Below are 20,094 nucleotides of genomic sequence, written 5' to 3'. Positions count from 1 at the left end.
GTTTTGTTTATGCTAGGTGCACTACTTTGCTTATTTTTCGAGCTTTCACATTGGAGAGACAGGAGCGGCTCTTTCAGGGTGCTTTGCAGGCGCCATTTTTAGCGCTGTAATGCCTGCAAAGCGCCCCAGTGTGAAAGGGGTCTTAAGGATATGTAAAGATTTTTTGTTTTGTTTTTTTAAAACTAAACAAACGTTTACCTTACCTCCTCTGTGCAGTTGGTTTTGCACAGAGTGGCCCCAGATCCTCCTGTTCTCAAGTGCCCCATTGGAGAGCAAAGAAAGACCTACTCCAGGTGTCCGATTCCGAAGGATCTCCTCCCTCATCAGGTGTGAATGCGGCTCAATATGCAACCATATGCAGGAACAAAGATCCGGATGGCCGCACTCCAATGAAATCTTAATTCTTTATTATCAATCCTTACAGCAAGGATAAAAGAAAAACCGTTAAAGCTTTTCACATCGCCAAGCCAGTAAGCACCTGGCTTGACGGTGTAAAACGCGTCAGCAGTTTTCCTTTTATCCTTGCTGTATGGATTGATATTAATAAAAAATGTATTTCATTGGAGTGTGGCCATCCGGATCTTTCTTCTTTTCCTGCCCCGTTGGAGAGTCGCTCTCCCTCGGGGCACTCGTGCGGGCGTGCTCCCGTGTCCTGCTGCTGCGTCCATTAGGCACAGACAGCCGGACTCAACCCCGCCCCCCAGCGTCATTGGATTTGATTGACAGCAGCGGAAGCCAATGGCTGCGCTGCTATCAATCTATCCAATCAGGACCTGAGACACCGGCTGGAGCTGGTGTACTCGTCCCAGTCGCTGGAAAGATCGGGTTCAGGTAAGTAAAAGGGGGGCTGCTGCATCACAGGAGGTTTTTCACCTTAATGCATTAAGGTGAAAAACCTTGAGGGTTTACAACCCCTTTAAAAGAAAAGTATGGGAATTGTTCTTTATTGTAGAATCATACTTACCTAGGTGGATGCTGCAACCCCCACTGGCTCTAAGACCGACCGACCAAACACCACCGATCGCTCGGGTTCACAGAGCTCCCTGAGCGGAGAGCTGGTTACTGTCAGTCACTGCTGTCTGCTTGGGCCTCCCCCCACCCCACTCACTGGAGCGCTGGGCTGTGGAGGGTTGGAGTCTCCAACAGGATCTCAGATCCAACAAGCCTTGTATGACCCCCCCCCCCCCCCCCCCCGAATAAGGGCGGTAACTGGCTTTCTGGTAAGCCTCCTGTATATCTGTGGTGGTGGTCTCACGTGGTCAAATCTTTTTCATGTCCCACTATTTATGAACGAATCACTTCACAGCACACCAGGACTATTGTTTATGAATTCAAGTCACTTACTCATTTCAATATGGACATTTCGCATTTTTTGCACTATTGATATATTGGTTATTTGTTTAACCAATTGCTGTTGTGCACTCTACTGGACTGTTTTATTGATTTTCATGCTTATGGTTCACACCATGGATATTGCTTGCACTTTTGCATCCTAATATTTGGTGGCATACACATTTTTGCACTATTGATTAAAAAATAACCAATATGTCAATAGTGCAAAAAATGTGTATACCACAAAATATTAAAATGTAAAAGTGCAAACAATATCCATGATGTAAACCATAGATATAAAAATCAATAAAACAGTCAGTAAAGCGCACAACAATTGATTAAAAAATAACCAATATGTCAATTGTTGTTGTGCACTTTACTGACTGTTTTATTGATTTTTATATCTATGGTTTACATCATGGATATTGTTTGCACTTTTACATTTTAATATTTTGTGGTATACACATTTTATTGCGCTGCACTTTTTGCTATATTATTCCTATGGACAGGCAGGTGTAAACGGACTTGTGTTGGTTTACAACCCTGCCTACCTCCAAATCCAATCTGGTCCTCAAAAAAAAAAAAAAAAAAAAAAAAAGGAGGCGGATAGGATTGGAGGGTGTAAACTGACAGAGGAGTTTGTCTACTTCCTGCTGCCCATAGAGCGGAGAGGGCTCTGTCCATGTCCGCTTTGCTTAGCGGGGGGGATCTGTGAGCGGACCCCCAGCTGAACGGAATGGAATCTGCCCCATGTGAAAGGAGCCGAAGAGATCGTTACTAGGAGGATATACATGGGGCTTCCCGATCATCCGATGACGTTCTTAGGAACCGGCCTTACCAGCTCCTGATAGTCAACAGTGACTGGGAGCTGAAAGCGACAAACGCAACAAACCACAGCAAGGCCGGCCAAACGCATATATGGGGCAGTACAGCATAAAGGCCAACTGCTGCGTTGCCACCTGTATGCGTACAGTCAGTGTTAACGTGGAACTAAAGGCTTATTTGGAAAAAAACGAGCAGGAAGGTTATTGCAGGAGAGACATGCAATGGTCTCCTTTGCAATAAAAGACACCTACCTACTGCCTGCCTGCAGTCTTCAGTGATATGTACAACCGAGTTAGGTATGCACAGATCAGCTTACATTACCGGCACGGGTCCCCGTGTGTCGGGACTGACACCCACACATGAGCTACCGTAGGCAGTTCTGCACTGGCCAGAGGAGCTACCTGAAGAGCGGCACCTGGGGAGAAGATGCCGGCGAGGGACGCGGACGATTAGAGAACAGGTACATCTACTTCTGCTTCTGCTTTAAACGGGCCAGACAGGTCTGAACGGGGGGGGGCCCCCAACTGTCTACATCCATGCCCCTCTCCAAATGTCATCATGGCTATAGACTTGCAACACTTGTCTACAGCAGGATAAATTAGGAGTTGTTTTATCTCCAGGGAGTCCCTTAGAGGAACTATTATCTTTGACAACCCCGTCACATTCAGAATTTGCACAAGGAGTGATTTAGTCCACTTCATTCTGTAAAAATGTTTCCTGCACATATCTAAATTAAGAGTACATGAGCCACATTAACATTATCAGACAGTCAATAGTAGGAACAACCAATCACTGCAAGAGTATTATTTATAATACGCTTTAATAGCAGCAGTTGAGGAAACAATTTTCTGGCATTTTCTCATCATATCTGGAGGAAGACTGGTAGCGTTATATCAGACACAGCAGTAGGCGGGCTGGGGGATTCCTGGACTCATCCTGTACATCTCTGTCCTATTCTAGACTCTGCCGATAGCAAACACAGTACAATACTGGGCTATAGCAGAGGCAGGAAAATACTAAATAAAATGCGATGGTCACTAGGAGAAAAGGAGGCAAACTGCTGCAAGCAGAAGTGATGGCGCCTACCTACAGCAACGGCCCAACCTTCCTCTCATGGCCAAATCAAAGCTTCAGCACTGAGAGGGTTTAAAGTATAACTAAAAAGGCAAAACTTTATTCTTTTAGCGAGAGGAATTCTTCCAATGGGGACACTAGTTCCGGTAACCTGGGGGTCCCCAAGGAATTCCATCAATTCCTGTTTGGCTATGGAACAGATAGTGAAGGGAAATCTCCGCAAAGGGACACAAATGGCGAGAAATAACCTGATATACTAGACATGTGCACTGACAAAAAATTTGTTCGTTTGTTTCATTCGTTTTTTTGCTTTTTTCGGAAATTCGAAAAGAAAGAGAATCGGTAAAATTCAAAATAAACGTAATAACTATTAAATTTTAGGTATTGGAATTTCCTTTCAAATTTTTTGTGTTTGTGAACGTAACGAATACAAATTTATCCGAAATAACGAATGCCGCAGCTAAACAAATGGAATGGAATAATAAAAAGGTTTTTTTATTATTATTTATTATTATTAGATCGTTACGTTCGTTTTCATACAGCATTCGATATTTCAGATAATTCGTAACTTGGGATAAATTCGTATTCGTTACGTTCACTAATAGCCAAATTTGAAAGGAAATTCCAATACCTAAAATGTAATATTTATTATTAGTTATTTCAGATTTTCGAATTTTCATTCTTTTGAATTCTCTCTTATTTTTATATTTTCCAATTTCCGAAATATCCAAAATTTCGAATTTTCGGAAATTTGAAAATTCGGAATTAACGAATTTGTCAAAAATTTGTTAAAAAACTAAAAAAATAAATAAATTTGGAAATAAACAAATTGCACATGTCTAGTTACTACCCTCCCTTACTCTATACAAAATGAAAAAAATAAAACTTTTGCCTATACTTCTACTTAACTATTCCGCCCCTCCTGTGCATTCCTAATGATAGGCCAATGGGAATGTGTGTGGGCGGGGCCCCGATGTCATTCCAAAACTACCCTCATGTGCCAAGAGTATCTGTCCTTGGTCCTTGAAAGTGACAGAAAGATTTGGAAAGCTGCTGCAAGTACATGGCACCTGCAGCTGTCTGCACTTCCTGTCTGCAGCAGTTTACCCCTTAGTAAAAGAATATTTTTATTTTTTTAATAACTTTTAATGGCAAATCCAGCCCCGGTCTCTTCTGGCAAATTTTTTGCTTTCATAGAGCACCATTTCTGTCTGAAGAAGAGACTCCCAAGATGTTCTGAAGCTTTAGGCTTCATTCACACCGGCACTGCCAAACCTATGTTTATATAGGACATTTCTAAAAGCATATAAAAAAAAGAAAAAAAGCAATGATTTTTTTTTTTTTTTTTTTTACCTGCGCTTAGGTGCCATCAATTTAGTGGCGTTGAGAGAAAAATAGAATTCTGAGCGCTCAGGAAAAAGTGATCTGGGAAGCATAAATAAGTTGTTTGCACTTCCAAGGAAACTGCACTTTAGAAAAGCTGAAGGCAGGCGTTCCGTTGTGAATGAGGCCCCTACGGTTATAATATTACTTCACCAGGAAGTAGAGCTGCACGATTCTGGCCAAAATGAGAATCACAATTTTTTTGCTTAGAATAAAAAGATGACGATTCTCGCGATGTAAAATCTTTCACATTATACAAAAAAATTGGGCTAACTTCACTGTTTTTTGTTTTTTTTAAAATTCACTAAAGTAATTTTTTCCCAAAAAATTGCATTTGAAAGACCGCTGCGCAAATACAGTGTGACATAAAATATTGCAACAACCACCATTTTATTCTCTAGGGTCTCTACTAAAATATATATAATGTTTGGGGTTCCAAGTAATTTTCTAGCAAAAAAAAAAAAAAAGAAGATTTTAACTTGAAACCAACAAATGTCAGAAAAAGGTTTAGTGTTTAAGTGGTTAAACTTCCCTCATTTACACACACAAGTCTATTCCTTTGACAAATTGTTACAATGTTTAGACTTAAATTCCACTGTTAAAGAATGTTGTGATTCTTGGCAGACTGACAATTTTTTTTTCTTCCTTTCTTTTTAACGGCTGTGGCTTCAGAAGAGCAGAGAGAAATCTTTGCATAGAAAGAATCGTGAAACACTTGTCAAGATCGCAACGGGCAAAAAAAAAAAAATTGCGACAACGATTCTTGACGATTTAATCGTACAGCTCTACTAGGAAGTTATATTTTTCTGCCCAAAGACCCCCCCCACTACGTGAGGACAGTTCAGCTCAGTTGCACTTCAATCTAATAGCTGGCAGAAAACTGTACACTCACCTGGAAGGTATCCGATGAGGTTCACGCTGGTCTCCGGCAGGTTGTGCGCACTTCTGAGCGCGCACAGGATCTGTGGGAGAAAAAAAACACAATGAGAAGATGGAAAAACAAAGCCGCAACCTTTGTGTATACGGAACTAAGCTCTCTAAACCCTCCTAAGAGCTCCCCCAACAACTATCTACCTACCCCTGTCTGAGCAATGAGATAACTGCTAAAAACGCTACCAAACCACTAATATAGGACCTCACTTGCCCCAACACACTGCTGTATCCTGAGGTAAGCTCCCTAAATACCCTGAGTGCTCCCAACAACTGCCCCACCTACCCCTGTCTGAATAATATTATCACTAAAAAGGTTACCCCATCGCTGTACCTTGTATGACACCCATCACTAATTTAATACCTCACTTGCACTAACACATGGCGATATCCTGTGTGTATAGTGAACTAAGCTCCCTAAATACCCTGAGAGCTCCTTACAACTGGCCATTTTCTGATCATTACTATGATGATCCCCCTCACACTGTACCTCATATGATATTAAATCACTAATATCTCACTTACACTCACACACCGCGTCATCCCATTTGTATACCGAGTTAGGCTCCCTAAATCCCCCCCAAGAGCTCCCAACAACTGCCCCACCTATCCTGTCTGAGCAATACTAGCACTGTAAGGATGGTACCCCCATGGCTGTACCCTTGTATGACACTAATCACTAATTTAATACCTTACTTGCACTAACACATGGCGATATCCTGTGTGTGTCTACTGAGCTAAGCTCCCTAAATCCCCTGAGAGTGCCCAGCACCTGCCCTATCTGAACAATAACATCACTGTAAGGATGGTACCCCCACCGCTGTACCCCTTGTACGACACTAATCACCAATTTAAAGTGGTTGTAAACCTTTGTTTTTTCACCTTAATGCATCCTATGCATTAAGGTGAAAGAACACTTATCAGTGACCAGACCCCCCCAGCTCCTCCCCCCATTTTACTTACCTGAGCCCTGGAACTTGACCCGCCGGGAACGCGCTCAGCCTCTGCCCGGGGTTCTCGGCTCTTGATTGGATATATTGATAGCAGCGCCGCCATTGGCTCCCGCTGGTGTCAATCAAATCCAATGACGCCGGGGCCGAGTCATACATTCGGCGGCTATGGACGCCGAATGCTGGACTCGGGAGCGTGCCCGCAAGGTAAACCCCCTCGGGAGAGCGCTTCCACTAGGGGGGGGTTATCTGATGTGGGGAGGAGCTGCGAGAGCCGCCGGAGGACCCCAGAAGAGGAGGATCGGGGCCACTCTCTGCAAAATGAGCTGCACAAAAACAGACCCTTACAATCACTTTAATACCATATTTGGATAAGCACATGGCTGTATCCTGTGTGGATAGTGAACTAAGCTCCCTAAATACCCAGAGAGCTCACTGTAAAGATGGGGCCTTCCAACAAAAACAGCCAGATAGTGCCCCCCCCCCCAAAAAAAAAAACTGTACTGATACTCGTCACGAATACACAGCTTCAGCTGCGCTAACACCACAAAAAAAAATAAAATCATGCAACATTAGAGCCTCCGGGACCAAGTCGCACTGAAGCCGCATCAAAGTAGTGCAGGAACCTGTTTAAAAGTCACTGTGACTTGAGTCGCATTAATTGGAATAGCCGCTGGGAAATAAACCTAAAATGTGTACTCATATCATATACACTATTAAGTAGCAAAATAAAGAACTATATACATTTCCCACAACTTCTGCATAGAGATTGCACAGCAACCATTATACAAAATTAAACAATGTTACAGCCAGCAGATTGATCGAATGATCGCAGACCCCCCCCCCCTCCCCATAGGGCTCTAATGCTGCTTGTTGATGCCTTGTGTTTTTAGTGCATCTTTTAATGCATGAGATCTCTGAGCTCTTCTTCTTTGCATCAGTGTTGGACATCGCTTGTCATCGGGAGCTGCAGGGTAAGAATACTGGATTGGGCATTCCTGAATAGACTTTTCTTTCTTGTTGCAGACACAAAACTCCATTCACTACTTTTCTTGATGAAGAAAACATTTATAAATGTTTAATTGAGAATATTCCCATTTGTCAGATTTCTTTTAATCGCAATGATCTTTCGGCTTCCAATGTAATTTATTTCCCCCTGAGGAAGTCATGTGGACATTGACGAAATGTGTCGGGGCGGAGCTAGTGACATCATTACGCAGACCGGAAGTGACGCTGTATGTAGTAATACTGAGGTGAAGCTGGTGGGTTAGCTCCTTAAAAGGGCAAGTTCAACTTTACAGAAAAATCTGTAAGGTGAACTTACACAGGATCCCCGCCTCACCACCCCCCCAGTCCTGCAGCGTGGCGATCTCTGTTCTGAGCCCTGCTATAGCCTCCTCGCGGCTCCGGGGCTTACAAATCCCTGGAGTTAAATCTCCTAAAAAGTCTCCCGTCAGGAGGGACGTTTAGGAGCATTCTAATTGGTTGGCGCCGACCAATAAGAACCCACATAGCCCGTCCTCTCAGCAGGAAAGACGACGCGTGAATGCCGAGGGGATTTCTAAGCCCCGGAGCCATGAGGTGGTTATAGCAGGGCTCAGAGCGGGAGATCGCTGCGCTCCAGGTCAGCGGAACTGAGGGTCCTGTGCAAGTTTACCTTACAGATTTTTCTGTAAAGGAGAACTTGCACTTTAAAAGGGATGAAGTCCATCCTACCATTCTGACGTCCGACCTAGGAGTGGACTCCCCAAGACTTCGAGAGCGCCCTTGACCTCTGCTGCGAGGAGACCGGTATATTCTCATAGGTGTTGTACTAAGGATGCATATAACGTAGGCCTTAAGTTATTCACTTCCTCATCAGATGTAGTCATTGTTTTATTTCTACAAAACGCTGTCAATGTTTTGCTGTTTGCAACAATCCTATACTATAAGGCAGCCATTCTCAACCAGGGTTCCGTGGAACAGTAGGATTCCTCCAGAGGTGGCAAGGGGTTCCTTGAGCTGTGGCTGATTTACCACCTATTTGATGGGGCCTACATAGTTTTTGAGCCAATGCCACTTGGAGGAGCCATTGGTACGACACCATGGATATTTATAGCTCTCTATAAGGGTGACAATTCTTACTACCAAAGGGCATTCTTCTCACTGACCACCAAAGTAAGGGCCATTGTTCCCACTGACCCCCAATTAATGGGTTTTATCAGGGGTTCCCCGAGACCTGAAAATTACTTTAAGGGTTCCCCTGGGGTAAAATGGTTGAGAAAGGCTGCTACAAGGCCCCCCCCTCGCCTTTCCTCTTCCTTCTTTTTCTGTAGATGTCCACCTGTCCAATGCAAAAACCTCTCATTAAGGAGGAAGGCCTTCTTTGAACATACAACATAGGGAACCATAACAAAAGATGGGCTACACTACACCATGCCATGCTCCTCTTTAGCCAGGTATGAGTAAGGAACAAAGGGGCACCGGTTTACCAAAACGGGACAGCTAGAGGCTTTAAACACACCATCAGTCTGAGGAAAGTCCATTTCTTCTGATCTATGCAGACGAAGAGCCAGAATTTGGTGTACTTGGCATGTTCATGGTTCCATAGATCCATCTCATCTGCAGTCAGTGGTTAAGGCTTCTGCTGCCTAATAGTATCAGGAGTATACTACACTACACTGGCCATGTACAGATCTTTATGGACATTACATACAGTTGTGCTCAAAAGTTTGCATCCCACCGGCAGAAATGGTGAAATTTTGGCATTGATATTGAAAATCTGATCACGCCAAAAAAAAAACCCTGTCTTATTTTTTATTCAAGTATAGTGATAATATGAAGCCATTTATTATCACATACACTATATTGTCAAAGGTATTGGGCCGCAAAAGCGCCCAGCGTTTTATGGGCATCTCAGTCTTAGTCCGTAGGGTTCAATATTGAGTTGGCCCACCCTTTGCAGCTATAACAGCTTCAACTCTTCTGGGAAGGCTGTCCACAAGGTTTAGGAGTGTGTCTATGGGAATGTTTGACCATTCTTCCAGAAGAGCATTTGTGGGGTCAGGCACTGATGTTGGAAGAGAAGGCCTGGCTCCCAGTCTAATTTGTCCCAAAGGTGTTCTATCGGGTTGAGGTCAGGACTCTGTGCAGGTCAGTCAAGTTCCTCCACCCCAAACTCGCTCATCCATGTCTTTATGGACCTTGCTTTGTGCACTGCTAGGCAGTCATGTTGGAACAGGAAGGGGTCATCCCCAAACTGTTCCCACAAAGTTGGGAGCATGAAATTGTCCAAAATGTCTTGGTATGCTGACGCCTTAAAAATTCCCTTCACTGGAACTAAGGGGCCAAACCCAACCCTGGAATACAATCCCACACCATAACCCCCCCTAGACCAAATGATTTGGACCAGTGCACAAAGCAAGGTCAATAAAGACATGAATGAGCGAGTTTGGGGTGGCGTAAATTGACTGGCCTGCACAGAGTCCTGACCTCAACCCGATAGAACACCTCTGGGATGAATTCGAGTGGAGACTGCGAGCCAGGCCTTCTCTTCCAACATCAGTGCCTGACCTCACAAATGGGCTTCTGGAAGAATGGTCAAACATTCCCATAGACACACTCCTAAACCTTGTGGACAGCCTTCCCAGAAGAGTTGAAGCTGTTATAGCTGCAAAGGGCGGAGCCAACTCAATATTGAACCCTACGGACTAAGACTGGGATGTCATTAAAGTTCATGTGTGTGTAAAGGCAGGTGTCCCAATACTTTTGATAATAGTGTAGTAATTTGGCACCTTTTTAAATCATAACAGAAATCCCCCCCCCAAATGGCCCCGATGATAAGTTTCCATCCCCTGGAATGTATGGTTTTGGTACAGACGACACAGAAGGTGACACACACAGGTTACAATGGCAATTTAAGTGTAATTTTCCACATCTGTAGCTTTTGAATTGAAATTAGTGTCTGTGCATAGTCAATGAGTTTGTTGGCTCTCATGTGGATGTACTGAGCAGGCTAGATAATGAGCCACGGGATGCAAAAGAGAACTGTCAAAAGACCTGCGTAACAAGGTAATGGAACTTTATGAAGAGGATATAAAAAAAAAGATATCCAAAGCCTTGAATGTGCCAGTCATTGTTCAATCAAAATTCTAGACCAAAAGATCGCAGCCACAACTGCCAGAAGAATTGTTTGGGTAACCTCAGGAGAAATACAGGCTGCTCTGGAAAAAGACGGTGTGGTTGTTTCAAGGAAAACAATACGAAGATGGTCGTACACACTGTGTATAATGCCACATTCGTTTCTAAGGCCTCATGCACGCTGGGTGCTTAGCCCCGGGGCACAATCCGGTGTTTAGGTGCGGGATGATGGCACACTGTTCAGCTGCTTGTAAAGGTCTGAGAGGTTAACAGCTGCTGTGGCTGGACGGTGCACCGAGAGGTACTAATGTTTAGGACAGTATGCAACCAGTCCATGTTCTGGGCATTCCTCCCTGGGCATATAACGCCCCCAAATGTTACTACCACTTAGTGCATTGTCCTACCACAGCAGCTGTCAGTCTTTAAGACTGTTACAGGCTGTTCTGCATTCAGATCGCTCTTCGAAGGGCACTGGAGAGGAAGTGAGGAGGCTTTGTATTGTTGGGGTGCAGGGCCCCATTCACTTGTCTCTGCAGCTAAAGGGGTTAAAGCAAAGATGGCGTGAACCTTGGCACCCCATATGTTTTGGAACTACATTTCCCATGATGCTCCACTGCACTGCAGAGTGTATGAGCATCTTGGGAAATGTAGTTCCAAAACATCTGGGGTGCCAAGGTTCACCATCACTGGCTGTGGGGCGGTAAACCACAGGGTTTTTTCCGTCCCCTAACCTCTATTGTGAACGATCCCTAACTTTCACTGCCACAACTATTATGCCAGCATGTACACAAACTCCCAGCCGCTCTAGGGGGGGGAATCAGCAAATGGCTAGTATGAACCAGGAAGTGCTCAGCTCAGACTACTTTCTGAGTCAGAGCTGTCAATCTTTGCCCTCCCTGGCTGGTGAAGGAGCAGTCTGTGCTGGATTAACCCAACCAGTTGCTGCCTTTGTAACACATATGTGCGGTGGCAAAAGGATAGGCTTTAATGGCCACATATGTCGCTGGGCGGCTGATGTTTTCGTGCTGAGCGCGTGCTCACTGCGAGCTCCAGCACAGAAACTGAGCTGTCAAAGACAGCCCTCGGTCCAGACTAACAATCAGTAGCCGGCGGAACCAGCTCCCAATCACGTGCCCACTATAAGTGCCAATCACAGTGGTCACATGAGTGCCAATCCTTCCCACTCTTCAGGCGTTCAAGGTGAGCAGGAAAGATTTAAAAAAACAAAGTGCATAGATGATATTAGGGGGTGGAAGAGTCTCCTGCTGTCTCCTTAAAGGGAACCTGTCACCTGCACTATGCTACCACAAAAGGAGGATCATCAGCCTATTTGTGATATCAATAAAAAGAAAAAAAAAAAAAAAAGACAACTTTCAAAAACAAATGTTTTATTAAACAAAAGAAACAAAACACCATCTCCCTTCAATGCGGAGCTGAACCTAGCTGAGCCTAATTTGAGGTCTCCCTGTGTCCCTCCCCCCAACCTACCTCTTCCCGAGAGGCTCCAGTGGGAAGACCCTCCAGCCATATGATCTTTGTCGCCCCTTCAGGTATGGGTGTCCTGCGATAGTCCTTATCCTGGTGGAGAAAATATCATGGAATAAGATATATTTAAGACAACAATTCTTACCCACAAAATCTAAAATTAACAGTTTGACAATTAAAGCGGAGTTTCACTAAAAAAAAAAAAAATTTAGATGTCAGCAGCTGCAAATACTGCAGCTGCTGACTTTTAAAATAAGGACACTTACCTGTCCCGGGGTCCAGCGATGTCGGCACCCGAGACCGAGCCGTCCCTCGGGTGCTGCCGCCGCCATTCACACTGAGGGAATCAGGAAGTAAAGCGTTGCCGCTTCACTGCCCGGTTCCCTACTGCGCATGCGCGAGTCGCGCTGCGCTTTCTCAATGGTCCCCGTTGTGTTGTGGGAACTGTGTATTTCCCACAACACAACGGGGGTGGGCGGGGAGTCTGCGGCTAGCTATACTCGGAAGTGGGTGCAGATACCTGTATTATACAGGTATCTGCACCCCCCTCCCCCCTGAAAGGTGCCAATTGTGACACCGGAGGGGGGGAGGAATCCGATGAGCGGAAGTTCCACTTTAGGGTGGAACTCCGCTTTGAGGGAAGTATCCTTTTAATAAAAGTCAGCAGGAAAAGCAGGAGCCCTACCCAAAATGGGCATGGCAGAGGAAGGAAGGAGGAGGAGCCCTACCCAAAAGGGGCATGGCTGAGGAAGGACCATGACCCAGGAAGGAGGAGGAGCCCGACCCAAAGGCGTGACCCAGGAAGGAGGAGGAGCCCGACCCAAAGGCGTGACCCAGGAAGGAGGAGGAGCCCGACCCAAAGGCGTGACCCAGGAAGGAGGAGGAGCCCGACCCAAAGGCGTGACCCAGGAAGGAAGAGGCGCCCTACCCAAAAGCATGACCCAGGAAGTGAGAGGTGCCCTACCCAAGGCATGACCCAGAAAGAGGAGGAGCCCTACCCAAAAGGCATGGTACAGGACGAGCCCTACCCAAAGGTATTAAAAAGGAAGAGGACGATCGCTGAAAGCCAAGGATTACATTTCCGAGACCCTGAGGTAAAGAGGAGACGCGGCTCTTCCAATCAGCCATCATGATGTGAAGATCAGATCGGCTTCAGCCTGCAAGTCTCCCCCAAAAGTCCATGCCCGCTGATGCATTTCCTCCACCCTACAATTAAGATTTGGTGAGCGTCAGGAGGCGCTGCCTTTTGGCGGAGACCTGCAGGCTGAAGCCAATATGATCTTCATATCATGGTGGCTTGTTGGGAAAGTGACATCATTCTCCTTTAATATACAGGAAGAGGAGGAGCCTAGTCTAAAAAGACAACACAGGAAGAGAGGAGCCCGACCTAATAAAGATGCGGCAGGGAAGGGGGTTAGGAACCCTTCTCAAAGACAACAGGAAGGGGAGGAGCCCACCTCTAGAAAGGAACAAAGCAGGAAGGGGAGGAGCCCTCTTCTAGCATGAACAAAACAGGAAAGGGAAGAGCCCTCTAGCAGGGCACAAAACAGGAAGGGGAGGAGCCCACCTCTAGCAGGGCACAAAACAGGAAGGGGAGGAGCCCCATTCAATTAAAGGCATGAAAAAATAAGAGGAGGGTCCTGCTCAATTATAGGCATGACACTGTAAGGGGAGGAGCCCTACTTAAAAGAAGTTTAATTGCTACCTGCGATTTGAGGAACAATACACCGTACAGTAATACAACGCAACTTTATGATCTGTACCTACCTTACTCCCAGGCTGAGGGTCTTCACGAGCTCTTTTCTCTGCCAAACGTTTATCTGGTCTGTGGCTAACTCTCAGGTCAACATCATTGAAGTCCATGTTCCTATAATCTGTGTCCTCTCCGCACAGGTATTCAATCCCTGGGGCCAGGCTGCTTCCTGGGCCTAATGGTCTGGCAGGCCTGGTGACGAGATCTGGGTGAAAGGTTTTGGCGGCAGCAGCAGCACTGGGCTCAGGTACGGCAGGGGTGAGAGTGGTGGGCTCAACTTTAGCTTCTGGCACGTTAGTTTTCCCTCTTAGCTCTTTGGCTGCCAGTCGCAGAAAGTCCATAAGTAGAGAATTCTGGGCAAAGAATTCCTCAGGGGTCTTTGTATCCCCACCTCGGAGATCCTCATCCTTCTGAACAGGTCCACTGGTCCGCAAGTCTTGATCGCCTTCCACCTTGTTAGGGTCCTTAGGGAAGCTGTCTTTACTGCGCAAGTCCTGATCGCCTGAACAGAGCTCCTCTGGGGTGCCGTGTGCCACATATCCCGGAGCTTTCTCTGCCCGTTCCTTGGCTCCGCTATTAACATCTTCAGGCTTTGGTCTTTCTCGGAAATCGGTGTCCAGTTTCCCAGGACAACTCTGTTTCGAACTGCTTGGTGCTTGAACCTCCGTGGGAGGTTTGGACTGAACCTCATTAATTATGTTGGCCAACGATGACAACTCTTCCTCGCTGAAGGACAAAAATGGAATGGTTTCAACTTTTTTGGGGCCTGTCGTCCCATCCATTTCCTTTGGAATCAAAGGATAATCGGCTGTTGATTTCGCTTTGTTGTCCTTTTCCATATTGGATGCTAAAAAGTTACTTCCGGTCTCCATTTTCTTGGTGCTTTCTTTAACATAATCCTCTGCGCTCCGCCGATAATCTGTATCTGTGCGCTCTCGCTCCCGGTAATCTGAATCTACTTTTTCCTTCTCCCGGTAATCTGAATCAGAGGTCTTTGTGTCTCGGTAGTTCACATCAGCGGTCTTAGAGTCTTGGTATTTTACGTCGGCGGGCTTCATGTCCTGGTAGTTTACGTCGGCGGACTTTGTGTCTTGGTAGTTTACGTTGGTGGTTTTCAGGTCTCGGTAGTTTACGTCAGCATTTTCCCGGCTCCGATAGTCAGAGTCTGAACTCTCTTTACCACGGTAATCAGAGTCTGCGCACTCCTTCTCGCGGTAGTCTCTGTCGGTGTGTTTAGGGAATTCTGCCCTTTGGGTCTGGGACTCCCCCTTTTCATAGCTCACATGAGCTGCCTTGCCTGGTCTGTAAGGCATTTCTGCAGACTTCTTATTCACCGAGGTAAATCCTGCAGTACCTTTCACAGTCCCGGCATTTAAAGAGTCTTTCTCTTGATGTTCTACCTCCATGTACTCCAGATCGGTCTTCTTTTGCTGCCTATATGGGATGGACGTGGTTCCACTTTCTGAGTATTGTCTGGACAGGCTCTCCTGATAGGACAAGGTTCCACTTTCTGAGTACTTCCTAGGCAGGCTCTCCTGATACTCCAAATCTCCCACTCTTCCCAAGAAATCCTTGTCAGCTTCTTTGACCCGTAAATCAAGGTCTGTAGACTCTCTAACCCGTGCAGGTAGCCCCCTCTCTGAGTAATCCAAAATTTCCCTCTCCCGGAAAGGCAGCGCGGCAGCCTCCAGGTCTCTAAGGGCCAAGCTCTTAGCCTCCCTATCTCTGAGGACCATGGCCACGGCATCCCTATCTCGCATCCGTTCCAGAACCTCCCTCTCCCTCAGTAGGCGCTCGGTGTAGTCTCTCTCTCTCAGCAGCATTTCTTCTTCCCTTTCTCTACGTTCCAGTATGGCGTCCAGTCGTAACTTGTACTCCATTTCTGCAGCGTGCCTCTGCCTATAATCGAGCGCGGTTGCTAATCTCTGTAGGTGCTCCAGCTCTAACGTCTCTCTCTCTTGGAGATCCTTTTCTGCAATCAGCTTTCTTCTGTATTCCGAGGCCTCCCGATCCCTATAGTCGGGCGGTGAAAGCCTCACCCTGTAGCCGATGCTCTGCCCTTCCTCAGCTCTATAGTCCACATCTGGGGTCTTCCACTTTCTCTGCTCTAGAACTTCCCTTTCTCTATAGTCCATATCAGGGGCTAGACCCTGCTCCGAATAATGCATATCCGCCACGTCTCTAAAATTCGCTGGCTGTGCCCCTCTTCTCGGGATGTTCATCGGCTCCTTTGGTGCCGGTCTGCTCTCTTCCCAAGCTCCTTCTTGGTCCATCCCTGCATCTCTATAGCTGAAAGGAACTCCTCCTTGGCTGGTGTAAGGAGGACCAGGAGGTACAGCTCCACCCCGAAACGGTAAAGGACTACGTCCCCTCATTCTTGGATCAAGACCATGCGGCCACCTTGGAGGGTAAGACTCTCCTGCACGACCCCTAGAAGAGAAAGAAACCAAAAAGGGTTTACTATGGACTCCATAACAAACAGAGGCTGAAAGCAGGACTTAACCCCCCCCCCCCAAAAAAACAAACAGATGCATACAGCTCTGCCTGCTGGACAGTAAACGCTCTGCATTAGAATCGAAAAATAAAGTTTATTCTGTAAGAGATTTTTTGTAACCACTTGCCGACGTATAACTTACATATATGGCAGCAAAGTGGCACTGCTGCACCGGATCATGTACGTAGTATATTCCGAATAAGGGACGTGCCGCTGTGATTATAAATAACGGGAGCTGATCGGCGGGTACCGCGGACTCGATGTCCGCCAGCACCTGCTTATTCTTTGGTACTGAGGGAGAACAGCGGCAGATAAACAAGGCAGATTACCGTTCTGACAGGAGCGAAGGCATGGCTCCTGTGTTCCTGCAAAGCAGGGACTATGATCCATTCCTTCCCCTAGTAAAAGCAGCACACAAACACTGGCTAGGAACACATTTAAACCTTTGATCGCCCCTGATGTTTAACCCCTTCCCAGACAGTCTCATTAGTACGGTGACAGTGCATATTTTTTGCACTGATCACTGCATTAGTGTCACTGGTTCCCCCCCAAAAAAAAAAGGTGTCAAAAGTGTCAGGCTCCTTTCACACTGAGGCAGTTTTCAGGCGTTTTAGCGCTAGAAATAGCGCCTGAAAACTGCCTTCCATGCTGCCCGAATGTGAAAGCCCGAGTGCTTTCACACTGGGAGCGGTGCGCTTGCAGGACTTTAGAAAAAGTTCTGCAAGCAGCATCTTTGGGGCCGTTCGAGAGTGCTGTATACAGTGCTCCCTAAATGCCCTGCCTATTGAAATGAATGGAAAAGAAGAAAGGTAACAGCGCTCTCTGCAGGGACAACCCAATCCATACATCAGGTCCATTCACAGGTGCCGAGGCTCGATGTGTCCCAACACACTCCAATGCAACAGTAATAAGGAGAGCCAGCAAAACTGTAATCCCTGAAGTGTTGTTTATTGGTGCATCAGAGTGACAATAAAACAATAAAGCTGACGCGTTTCGGCAATAGCCTTAGTCGTAGCTATTGCCGAAACGCGTCAGATTAATTGTTTTATTGTCACTCTGATGTACCAATAAACTACACTTCAAGGATTACAGTTTTGCCGGCTCTCCTTATTACTGTTGCATTGAAATGAATGGGCAGCGCTTCCAAAGCGCCTGAAAAGCACTTCCGGAGCGCTGCAATGCGGGTGCTTTTAACCCCTTCCTCGACCGCTAGCGGGGGGGGTTAAAAGCACCCCTCTAGTGACACTAGAGTCGCTAAAACGAGCAGCACTTTGGCGCTAATGCTCAGTCTTGCCGGTTATTGGCTCTCCTTTCCTCACACACAAAGAGTGTGCGGAAAGGACGGCAGATAACCAGCAAGTCTGTTTACATGTGACCAGCTGTGATTGGACGCAGCTGACCACATGGTAAAGGGCTGCTGTGATTGGGCCTTTACCGCGATCAGCTGTCTCCAAAGGACACAGCAGTCACAGAGTGCGTCCCTTTCTGGAAGGACGTCACGTGACACCCTCCCAGAACTGGACAGCCATGCTGTAGCCCTTTTTTTGTCTATATTGTGAGTGGGAAGAGGTTGAAGAGGAGTTTTGCCCGCCTCTTTAAAAATTAAAAAAAGATTAAGATTAGGACACTTAACTGTTCTGGAGTCCAGCGATGCCGGCACCGCAGCCGATGTTTCCATCGGCTGGTCAGGTGCTGCCATTGCTGGTAAGGGAACCCGGCAGTTTAGCCTTTTCGGCTTCACGGCCGGGTCCCTACGGCGCATGCGCGAAGCTCTCTCTCTCTCACTGGCCTGGCAGAAGGGGAGGGAGGCCGAGCTGCTGACATACTTTCCCGCTGCCCGGTCTCCCAGAAGTGGGGACAGGGTACCTGTAAAAGACAGGTACCCGCTCCCCACCCTGAAAGGAGCCAAATGTGGCACCGGGGAGGGGAAGGGGAATCAGATTATTATTTTAAGGTATTTATATAGCGCTTCACATCGGTCCCTACCCTCAAGGAGCTTACAATCTAAGGTCCCTAACTCACATTCACATACTAGGGCCAATTTAGACAGAAGCCAACTAACCTACCAGCATGTCTTTGGAGTGTGAGAGGAAATGGGAGCACCCGGAGGAAACCAACGCAGGCACAGGGAGAACATGCAGCGACCCTTTTTACTGCTAGGCGAGAGCGCTACCCACTACACCACCGTGCCGCCCTTTTGGGTGGAACCCCGCTTTAAGGGAAACAGGGTAAGGAGGATTCTAAAGACAACTGGCTTATATCGCCACCTACAGGAGAATTAGGCCCCTGAATTCTCACCTGCCCTCCCCTGAAGCTAATAGGAGTACAGTTTAGCTTCTTCACTAGCCACAGCGGCTGGGAAATGTGACAGCGGAACCCGGAAGGGACTCAATACACATCTATTCCAGGTTCTTACTAGCCAGGGAAGAGGAGTGAACAGACATTCACTGGTCTCATGGCTCTCTACCTGGTGACACTCACTATGGGGAGGGGTTCCGGGCCCACAGGTGGGACAGCACAGCCTACAACCACGGCGGGGGGGCACATTTTTCGTGGGGGGTCCACGGAAGTGTTTTGACAGCTGTCTTGTCACTTCGACTACATGTCGGAACTACAAATGTTACTTCCTACTAGAGCTGCACGATTAATTGTTAAAGAGGAGGTCCACCTAAAAAAAAAAAAATGATTAAAAGCCAGCAGCTACAAATACTGCAGCTGCTGACATTTAATAAATGGACACTTACCTGTGCTGGAGTCCAGCGATGTCGGCAGCCGAAGCCAATTGCTCAGGTCTCGGCTGCTGCCGACAGCATTCTCTGTGAGGGAATCAAGAAGTGAAGAGTTGCAGCTTCACTTCCCGGTTCCCGTTTGCGCACGCGCGAGTCGCGCTGCGCGTCCTAAGTGGTCCCCGCTATCTCCTGGGACGTGTGTTTCCCAGGAGACAGCGGGAGGGGGGGGGGGGGGTGCGGGAAGGGGCGTGACACCCGCGGGAGTCTATTCCGGGAAGTGGGTGCAAATACCTGTATTAGACAGGTATCTGCTCCCCCCTCCCCCCTGAAAGGTGCCGATCGTGGCACCGGAGAGGGGGGAATCAGATGAGCGCGGAAGTTCCACTTTTGGGTGGAACTCCGCTTTAAGAGTCGTTATCAGGATTTTTTTTCCCCCTTGAAATATTTCCCGATTCTTTCTATGCAGAGAATTCTCTCTGCTCTGCTGAAGCCGACAAAAGAAACGAAAAAAAAAAAACAAACAAAAAAACGGGCAGTCTGCCAAGAATCACAACGCTCTTTAGCATGGGAACTTAAGTATAAACACTGTAACGATTTGTCCTGTCCTTTAGGCTTGATTCACATCTATGCATGTTACTTTTGAGCATGCTTGTCGCGTTTGAGCACCGCTTATTTATTTTTTTTTACAGTTTTTTTTTAGACTGTATACAGTCTAAAAAAAAAAAAAAAAAAAAAAAAAGCCGTAAAAACGCCGTACTTGCGTTTTTGATGCTGGTCCATTGAATTCTATTACATGCAAAACGCTGCATTTTGCATGAAAAAAAGTCCCTGACCCTTTCCAAAAACGCAGAGATACAAAAATGCATTGATGTGAACGCGTTCCATAGGAACCCATTTTAAAAAAATTCCCATGCATTTCTGCAAAATGCATCAAAAAACGCGTTAGTGTGAACGGAGCCTTAAATTAAAGGAATAGACCATGGTGTGTAAATGAGGACAATTTAACCACACTAAACCTTT

General features: G+C 46.6%; 1 protein-coding gene across 1 annotated transcript in view; it reads right to left on the bottom strand.

The window, feature by feature from the left end:
• Nucleotides 1-20,094, bottom strand: part of LOC141102839 (uncharacterized) — a 58,168-nt gene that overhangs the window by 36,602 nt on the left and 1,472 nt on the right. Inside the window, 3 exon segments of the mRNA XM_073591868.1 lie at nt 5,507-5,576; nt 12,102-12,191; nt 13,866-16,281. Coding sequence (XP_073447969.1) covers nt 5,507-5,576; nt 12,102-12,191; nt 13,866-16,281 — 2,576 coding nt within the window.

Source organism: Aquarana catesbeiana, linkage group LG07, assembly GCF_042186555.1.
Source record: "Aquarana catesbeiana isolate 2022-GZ linkage group LG07, ASM4218655v1, whole genome shotgun sequence".
NCBI classification, from domain to species: Eukaryota; Metazoa; Chordata; class Amphibia; order Anura; family Ranidae; genus Aquarana; species Aquarana catesbeiana.
The sequence above is the reverse complement of the archived record's forward strand: the minus strand, read 5'-3'. Positions and strand labels throughout refer to the sequence as shown.